General features: G+C 37.2%; 1 protein-coding gene and 1 pseudogene across 1 annotated transcript; both read left to right on the plus strand.

Moving 5' to 3' along the window:
* The first annotated feature begins 3,609 nt into the window (after positions 1 to 3,609).
* On the plus strand, positions 3,610 to 6,908 carry LOC121747346 (transcription termination factor MTEF18, mitochondrial-like). Its single transcript, XM_042141388.1, has 2 exons — positions 3,610 to 5,642; positions 6,781 to 6,908. Exon 1 carries the CDS (start codon positions 3,786 to 3,788, stop codon positions 5,532 to 5,534), a length of 1,749 nt encoding a protein of 582 aa, XP_041997322.1. The 5' UTR covers positions 3,610 to 3,785; the 3' UTR covers positions 5,535 to 5,642; positions 6,781 to 6,908.
* Positions 6,909 to 7,628: 720 nt separating this feature from the next.
* Positions 7,629 to 9,808, plus strand: LOC121747347 (annotated as a pseudogene).
* The last annotated feature ends 27 nt before the right edge of the window (positions 9,809 to 9,835 follow it).

The raw sequence follows: 9,835 nt of genomic DNA on the forward strand, positions 1-9,835 counted from the left end.
AAGCCACATCAGATAGGTTCCATAGATAAAACAAAACACGGCATGACAAATATTCATATTATTTTCACATAAAAATATACTTAGGACATAGTCCTTATTTAAAAAGAGAGCCCACCTCGTTCGCTTAAGGCTTTAACTTGTGTTTCATTCCGTCCTCGAAAAGCGTGCGTAAAAAACCTTCGTCATCATGAGTGTTCTCCTTAGCCCACTTTCTAGTTATTCAATTTGGGCAGCCCCTTTATTCTTTACCAAGGCCCAAGCCTCTTAAAATTAATTAATTGACCCAAAACTTGTCACACCCATTTTGATTATTCAAGAGGCGGACGCATCTTCTCTCTTCACGCTAAAAAAAAGTCACCAAATTCTCTCTTCAAGAAAACAGCAAGCTCCTCATCTTCATCACCCTATGCTGCAGCTGTTGCCAGCATATCATCTCTCTTCAAGAAAACAGCAAGCTCCTCATCTTCGTGTCTCCGGCGTCCAGCAGATCTCGCCATCGCTGTCGTCTCATGTCCGGTGTCACATCAAATTCCCAAATCAGAGCACAATCTCACCTCTCTCTCAGCGTTGCTGTTTTTCTCCCGTCGTGGCTGTGCGCGATCCAGCCCAAAGCCGAGGTCGCGTCGCCGCTGCTGCTCGGTCGTGATTCAAGACTGAAGCCGCCGCCGTCAATGCCGCGACGCAGCAGGAGCTGCCGCTGTTCGTCGTTGTTCTCTCTCTCTGTGTCAATTCGCCGCCTCTGTTATATCGCGCTCCGCCTCGAGCCCTCTTTCTTTGATCTGCCAGCCCCTCGCTGCGACACCGCCGCCGCCACTGCCTCCTCGGATTTTCGTTAGCGCGTTGCTGCTGATCGGAGTAGGAGTCATCGTCGTCCAGCCCTGTTGTTGGAGCTTGTGCAGCCTTCTTCTCAACACGGCACCACGGTCGCGCCGCTTCTCCCTTTTTCAATACGTCGTTCAACGACCTAGCTGCTGCTGCATTCGGTTGAACCGGAGCCCTCATGCTCCTAATGTTGCCAATTCTCTCTCTCTCGCTGCCTCTCTCTCTCGCTGCCTCTCTCTCTTCTCTGATATCTTTCAATTTGCAAACTGTGGGAGGCGTGAATTGTGCATATAAATACCACAGTTTGTACTTTGGGATTGGATAAGAAGATTTGTTCCTATTTTTCAGCGATGCAGGATCGTGGCAAATGTCTTTGTATCAGATTTGAGTGGAAGAAAATCTCATGCTTTTAAAATCTTGATTGGGCTTCTCCGAAATTGGGCTCAAAAGAAAGAAATACCGTGTATCTTGGGCTCATAACAATTGAGTTTCAAATTGGGCTAGGAAAGAATAATTGTTTGGCTAAAAAAAAGTAAAATTCTTCTCTCGACAAAAGAACCAAGGTCGAAAAAATTTTCAAGTGCACAAACGACAGTCCTTTCAAGGAAGCAATAAAAAGGGTAGAAAAAGTCGGGGTATTACACTTATGTACCAGAATATTTAAATAAGCTAATTAAAGTGTCTACTAATTTTTGTGTTGGGGCAAAAAAGATAGATATTTTTTTTTGTGCTATTTTGTTTGGTGGCTTTTTAGGTTTTAATTTTGTACTAATATTCTTTAAATTATTAATGTAATTTTTGTATTATTATTATTATTTTTAAGTTTTTAGTAAATTATTTCTATTTCTTTTAATTTGAAAAGTAATAATAATTTAATTATATATTATTGATTAATTTTCTACTAATTTTGATTTATATTTTGTATATAATGTGGGTGGATCATTCCAAAGTCCTATAGTTATAAGTAATGTTGTTTTTTATGAACGTACTTCATCTATTGTCAATGAGAGCATTTTAGAATCATCGATTTTGAATGAAGATTGATGTATTTTCGTATTACTGCTTGGTTTGATTATTAGATTGTAGTTTTCTACACTCAATAATTGATAGTTGAAATTATTGTAACTTTTATAAACGATTGGTAATATTTCACCAAAATTTTTTTGTTGTGTATTTGAATCATAAATATAAATCTTAAGCTTTATTAAACCAAATAGAATTTAATCCAAATCATATAGTATGAGTTTAAAGATCTTTTGGCTCCACATTGTATAAACTATATTCAGTAAAATGTTTCTTACCTTTTCAGATTATTTGTATTGTTTATGCTTGTGCATGCACTAGAAACAAGATTTGTTCCATCGTTCCAAAGTTGCTTTGATTCAGGTTCAGTCCTTCTTAGTTCCTGTAGTGTACTTGAAACGTATATACTTCATATGTCCACGAAAAATAGTCTAGTTTTGCTATTTTGGGATGTCCACATAAAATAGTCTCATTTCGTAAAATGGAAAGTTTCTCTCACATACTTTTTCACTTTTTCTCCCCTCTTCATACTTTACCTACTTATTCTCCCCATCTCTCTTACCTTATCAATTTCTTATTAGAACTTGTGCCGTCCACAAAGCTAATATTACTATTTTATGTGGACAAAGGGAGTATTAAATTTTTTTAATTTCTATGTATAGTATTCTTTGAAATACCAGTTTATGATTATATGTACATTGAGCACATGTAAAACAGTCATAAGTATTGAGGGATGCTAATTATTAATACATTTTTATGTTAGTTTACAACTTCAGTCTTTAGTTCTAGATATTATGTAAACCTTTTTTATAATGTTTTTTATTAGACATTTATTCTTTTTCAGCAAGTATAATTATACAATTTTTATCATCTATCTCTTTTTTGTTCATTTATCTTAGAGTTCTCTGAAAATTTTATGGCCCGTGCATAGCACGGGTGGTAAAACTAGTTTAATTAAAGTTAAACATAGATAATTAGGAGTATTTGAAATCGGAACTTCTCTACTAGAATTCAAATCCGACGCTGCCCATTCTCCATCTTTCTCCTACCTTGGATACTCAAAAAACGTTTTGTCTTCACTCACTTGCTGCACTTAATAACACTTTTTAGAATTTATAAATAGTGACATTTTTATTACAACAAATAAAATAAAAAAATATCGTACTGACATCTCTGAAAATAGTTCCAAAACTCGCCATTTTTATTACTATTATAGATATAAATTTGATTATTAATATTATTTTTCTATGATACTCATTTCGACTATTTTTAAAAAATAGATAAAGTTGCAAATGACACAAATTTTAATGTGCAATTGTCAAAAAGAGATAGAGGAAAAGGTGGTGGAAAATTAAATTTTTTTAAAATTTTCATATTTAAAAATTAATCTAATTTTGGCTGACGATGGTAAAACTAATCTATGTTTTGCTATTTCGCTTTCGCTTATTTCTATGTCTTCTGTCATTTTTAAAAAAAATAGACTATTTTGTGTGTAAGTAACTAACCATAAACATAATTTATGATAATAAAATATTTTATTATTAGGGGAAATTGTGTTTTAATTTTTGAAATTGGAATTGAATCTCTTGCATAATTCATCCTTTCAAAAAAAGTTAGTTTTACTTAAAATAAATCAGTTCCATTTTTTTCCAAAATGATGAAAAGACTAAATTTATCAGTATTCTAATTTAAAAAATAAATACAGCTATTCTTTTCTTTTTTCCTTTTAGTTTAATTTCCAATGAGGGTATAACATCTCTTCAACCGTATACAGTAGTCAAAGCTGTGGAAGCTCGAAGCCCATGTCCAAACTCCTTCAAGAAAACCCCATCAAGGTGATAAACTCAGCTGCGAACTCAACGCTGGAAAAAGGAACAGTCCTTTTCTTTCCCTTAATTCTTTGATTTGTTACAGATTTTGTGAAAAAAATACTAATATTCATGAGCAGATTACAGATTATCAGAGCACCTCATTTGTTGCGATGGATTTCTTTACTAAGCGCAACTAGCAATTTTAAATCATCAAAATCCAATCTTTATGGTTATGGCTCGCATCATCTTGTACAAAAGGTTAGGTTGTATATAACAGAGAGTTCAATTGATTTGAAAAAAGGTGTGGGTTTTGGTGGGAGTGGGAAAATGGGGCGTATAGTGAAAGCACAAGCACAATCTGCTTTGGTAGAGTACTTCCATTTAACTAGGAGTTTGAGGATCATGGATGCTGAAAATATGGGGAAAAATACCCCTGAGTTTTTCAATAGGTTGATGAAGAGAGTGGCTATAGATGATGATAGCAAGATTAAGCATTCTGTGATGCGTTTTTTGAGGTACCATCCGGTTAATGAGTTCGAGCCCTTCTTTGAGAGCATAGGATTGGATTATTCCGAATACGTGGAGTATCTTCCTAGAAACTTGATGTTTTTGTGTGATGATGAGTTGCTGTTGGACAATTATTATGTTCTGCATAACTATGGCATTGAAAGGAATAGGATTGGGAAGATTTTCAAGGAAGCCAATGAGGTATTCCGGTATGACTATGGCTCTCTGCAGGAAAAGCTTCGATCTTTTGAGAATTTGGGGTTGAGACGGTCTCTCGTTGCCAAGATTGTTGCTGCGAGTCCTCGTCTTTTGAGGGGGGATGTTGATGAATTTGTTGAGTTTCTGGAGATGTTAAAGATGGTGGAGATTGAATGCGAATGGCTTTTGGAGAATATATGTGAGGAGGATTCTTACAGCTGGAAATGCATGCTTCAGCTCATGTGCTTCTTGTGCAAGTTGGGCTGGAGCGAGAAGCAAGTCGGGGAAATAATCAAGCAGCATCCCGATCTTCTGCTCAAGTGCTCTGGCCGCGTTACCTTTGGCCTAATTGGGTTATTGATAAAATTTGGAGCAACAAAGAGTGATCTACACACTCTTTTTCATCAGTTTCCTCAAATACCAGTTTTGAAGTTTACTAAGAATTTACATACTTCCTACATGTTCCTCTCTGAAATAGACATGGCTGCCATAGATATCGGTAAAATAGTCTGCTCATACCCTTCACTTTTGGGTTCCATTGAACTAAAAAAAGTGAATAGCATATTAAGCCTACTGTCCTGTGGCAAGAATAGGCTCTGTCAAATGGTCAATGATGATCCGTTCACTTTGGAGGCATGGGTCCTTGGTAGGAGAGTCGAACGACTAGAGACTCAAAAGAGGGCTGTTAAAAGTAAGGCTTTGAAAACTGAGTTTCTGATAAGCCTAGGCTTCAACAAGAATTCAGAGGACATGGAAAAGAGTCTTAAAATGCTTCGGGGCAGAGGAGTGGAAATTCAAGAGAGGTTCGATTGTTTGGTGAAGAATGGCCTGAGCCGCGAGGAGGCAATAAAGATGGTCAGAGTATCTCCTCAAATTCTCAACCAGACTCGTGATGTTATTGAGACAAAGATTCGGCTTTTCTTTGAGGAGTTGGGCTATGGAGTGTCTGATTTACTCACTCATCCCAAAATTATATCCTACACACTTAAGAGGGTGAAGCTTAGGCTTTTAATGTACAGATGGCTTAAAGGTCAAGGAGCAGTGCGTCCCGGTTTGTCCCTGAGCACGCTCTTGGCTACCACGGATGAAGAATTTTTCAGAGCTTATGTAGCTCCTCACGCTAGAGGGCTTGAATTTTGGATAAGTCTGAATAAAAAACATATCATTAAATAGTTTAGTTTCAACGAGCTCTTGGACTGGAATTCTTATGGCAGGCAGGCAGGGAAAAGTATGGTTCACTACCAGCAGAATCTGAATAAGGCAGACTATGCATAAGTGCAGGTACATGCTAATTAAACTTGGGTGTTAAACTATTGTTAACATTACAATATCACTGCAAACTATAGCTGAATGGAGATGTCCTCACTGTTTGGTTTCTGCCTTATGCCATTTCCCCTTAATTGTCGGTGAATGAGATTTTACTCAAAATGTCTCTGTTATTCAATCTGTCATTCTAGCACTGCTTTATTAGGATGTTTTATCTCTATTTCTTGTCTCCTTTACACCTGTTGGGATTTGGGAATTGCTTTCACAGTAATTCTTTTGGTTAAATATGCTTGAAAAGCCTATAAAAACTCAAATTTCATCAAGAGTCATAAGTCATATATGCTTTTATGCTTGTAGTGATTCTGAGTCGTAATTAGTTACGCAGAAAGCTCAGGTTGTTGAACTGGGAATGAATGATGATATATTAAAATGGAGATTGCTAAAACTTAAAGATTGAGTCAAATTTCTAATTTTGCTGAAGTTTGTTAAGTTTTCTGGTTACATGCTTCATATATAAAACTCACCTGTTCTTCTCTTGAGTCTTGCCCCCTTAGGTATGCACAATATGTGGAGTTGTTTTATTGGAATGATTTAGTTGGTAAAATAGATCACATTAAAGCTATAAATATTATGAGTTCCAAGTCTGGTGTACTATACTACTTTGTGCCTTTTTGTTGATTCATTAGCTCCAATAGGTTGCCTTGTAATACTATTTTGCAAGACAACAATAAGTTTGGTGTTTCTATTATTGTACAAGAATTAATACCATCATTAATAAAAGGGCTTTTGTTATTACTAAGATTTCATTTCTTTTATTTTTATTTGGAATAATTTAGCATCATTATGAAATGGGTGTAAATAAACATTAACATTATAAAGTTTTGTTGGATTTCAAGAACTTTATTATGAATTGCTTGAATTGGAATAATTAGCTTTGTTGAAAGAATGAGACAATTAAGAAAAGAGAGAACTACATTTTTACTCCTTGTACATTGCACTAATATCATTCGCGGTTCTTATTCTTTGAAAATATCATCAGACATCCCCAAACATTGATATAATATCACTGGAAAGACTTTTGCACTTTTTAATGACTCAAATTATAAGCACAAATGGCCTCCACTCCTTCCTTGATTCAATATTCAATTTGCAGATTCAATTCATGATTCAGATTTGAAAGGAGTGCAGTGCAGAGCTCGGCTATCTAGTGAGCCGGGACGGAGACCGGGCGGAGGACGGTTGTAGCATGGGGGTTCGGGGTCCAGTGGCGGTGGCGGTGGCGGTGGCGGTGGCGGTGGCTTGTCCCCAAGCAGATCCGTTGCTGAGTATTAGCTCTACTTGATTCTCTCAGCCATTGGTGATTGAAACAGATGCTTCAAGTTATGGGATATGAGCTGTTCTTATCCAGAGTGATCATCTTATTGGCTATATTAGTAAAGAAACAACTTTTTTTTTAATGAGGATCAATAATTGCTCCCCATCTATCTTATGATGACTCGAACCACCAACTTATAGGACAAAAGAGAAGCTTGGGTTATCCACATGGGTCATTCTGTAATGTATGCTATACAGACAAGAGATTATCTTCTCAAAACTATTGGGATAAATAGAGAAACAGATAAGGGCATATATTAGAGTTTGTTTTATCTGATACGGTCAAATGGAGGTGATGAATAGATGCTTGGAAATCTACTTGAGGTGTAACAGAACTTTTACAAATCATGAATGAAATAGCAATTTCTCTTCCATCTTAAAATGGAAATAAAAAAAGGAAATTACGGAATTAAATAAATCTTTAAAAAAAAAACTAAAAAACCAATAATTTCACTCATCAAATGATTTCTGATAGTCAAAATTCCTCCAACGAATCAAAGTGGCTGATTTATCACTGTACCAAGGTGACACTGAAGAAGAAGCCAATGAAGTAGAATCGAGATCGAGTCTTTTATTAAACGGGGATTATGATGCAAATATAGCTGATAAAGCTTAGAAAAGTCGCAAGCTCAGAATGACTTGAATTCACATATTGAAAAATGAGTAATAAATGTATATAAACCAATCACTATTCAAGTGATGAAAAAAAGTCAAGCTGCAGTGACATTCTTCCAAATCTGTCCTTGCTTTGGATGAAGTCTCTCTGAAACACTGCTTCGGAAATCCACCGTGATTGCCCATTGTCAGGTTCTCCACACAAAAGAGCTTTCAACTCCTGGCTTCTGTTTTTGTTTTGATACTTGTTTCAATTTATTTAGCTTTTCAAGTATTTTTGGGAGAATACCAAAAAAGAAGCCACTTTTAATTCAAAGACCCCATTTTTATTGAGACCCCATTTCAATTTAAAATAATGGATGTGGGGTTGAATAATCTGATTTACAAAACAGCCTCAATGGATGGTCTGTAGAGAACAAGAATGGAAAAGGGCTCTTCTTCTTCTTCTTCTTCTTCTTCTTCTTCTTCTTCTTCTTCTTCTTCTTCAGCTAGCCAAGACCCTCTCAATAGCTTCAAGTTTGGCAAGAAGGGGAGGACTGCACCTATGTGTCAGGTGGAGGGTTGCAGAGTAGATCTGACTCATGCCAAGCCTTACTATTCAAGGCACAAAGTTTGTGGGATGCATTCCAAATCTCCTACTGTCATTGTTGCTTCCCTTCACCAACGGTTTTGTCAGCAGTGTAGCAGGTCATCTCTCTCTCTCTCTTGATTGAAATTGTTTTTAGTATTTTTGAAGCTGATTGCTTTTTCATTACTCTATAGTAGTATGCCTTCTTTCTTGCTTTCTGTTTATTTGTAGATGTTGATTGGGCTTTGATACTGTATGGTGCTTTCCTTTTCATTGTAGTGGTTGCGTTTGATACTGATGTTTGAGGTTTTACACTTGGCATATTTTATGTGCGTGAAATAGTGCTGCTTTTGTTTTTTTCTGGAGTGAGAAACTAATTCATGAGTATAATTTGGCTTAGCTAATGTGATAGGGATGCACTGACCATTGAAATTCACTTGTAACTCAATTTTTAAGCTTTTTTCTTTCATTTTCAGTGAACTAGTATTACAAAAACCTTCCACTTTTAAAGAGATTTGGCATCTGTAATTCATAGCCGATTCTTTGTTGATATAATCTGATTGTCTAAGTCTTAATAGTTCTCATCTGGTTCTGTCAAATGAAATGATAGAAGATTAAATATGACAAAGAATTTGGTGAGTTTGCAATGATTATGAATAACACATACTACCTTCTAAGTTTGCTATAATATGTTGGCCTTGTTCCAGATTTCATCAGTTGCCCGAATTCGACCAAGGAAAGCGGAGCTGCCGGAGGCGCCTAGCCGGGCACAACGAGCGTAGGAGGAAGCCACCAGCAGGATCCTTGTTGTCTCCTCGCTACGGAAGCCTTTCTCCATCCATTTTTGGTTAGGCATCACTGAACTAAACTCCTTTGTCTCGCTCGCTCGCTCTCTCTGTGAATATTAACTAACAGATCATGTTAGAAGACCGCAGCAAATCTGGAGGCTTTGTGATGGACTTCAGCAACTACCCGGCTCTCAATGGACCAGATACATCATCAGAACGAGTACTGGGAAAGCAAGCTTCGATAACAGGAAAGTACCAGCTTCCACTGCAGAGCAGCTCAGGTACAACACCTAGGCCCAGTCACTCTGGTCCCGGATCATCCTTACACGGATGTTTCAATGGGGTCTCCGACTCCACCAGTGCTCTCTCTCTTCTGTCAACACAGCCCTGGGGCTCAAGAACGAGCTCCACCATTGGAGCAAGCAATGTTCCTGGAAACAACGTTGCACGGGCGCCCATGGTTCAACCATCCATCAATCATCGTGGTGCTCCATTTTCATACAACCAGGTTCATGATGTTTTCTCTCCATGAGATGCCTCCCGATCTTGGTCGCGGACAGACCACTCATGGCGCCAGCAACGAGTTCATTGGGGACCTCGGCTTGGCTCAGCCAAATGAGGGGCACTTCCATGACCAGGCTTCCCTCCAGCATATGAATTGGTCTCTTTAAACTCGAACTCAGTCGAAGATCTTGTGTTTTAATAATCGACAATGTACGTGTAGAACATGTGATGTTATTTAGTGTCTGCTGTTTGTTCCTCTGCAGATCGAACATACTTGCATTTGATTTCCTAAGCTAAGTATGATGATCAACTATTTGCAGTTTTTCATGAAAGTAATTGTCTAAACTCTTAAATATCTG

Source organism: Salvia splendens, chromosome 9 (genome assembly GCF_004379255.2).
Source record: "Salvia splendens isolate huo1 chromosome 9, SspV2, whole genome shotgun sequence".
Taxonomy (NCBI): domain Eukaryota; kingdom Viridiplantae; phylum Streptophyta; class Magnoliopsida; order Lamiales; family Lamiaceae; genus Salvia; species Salvia splendens.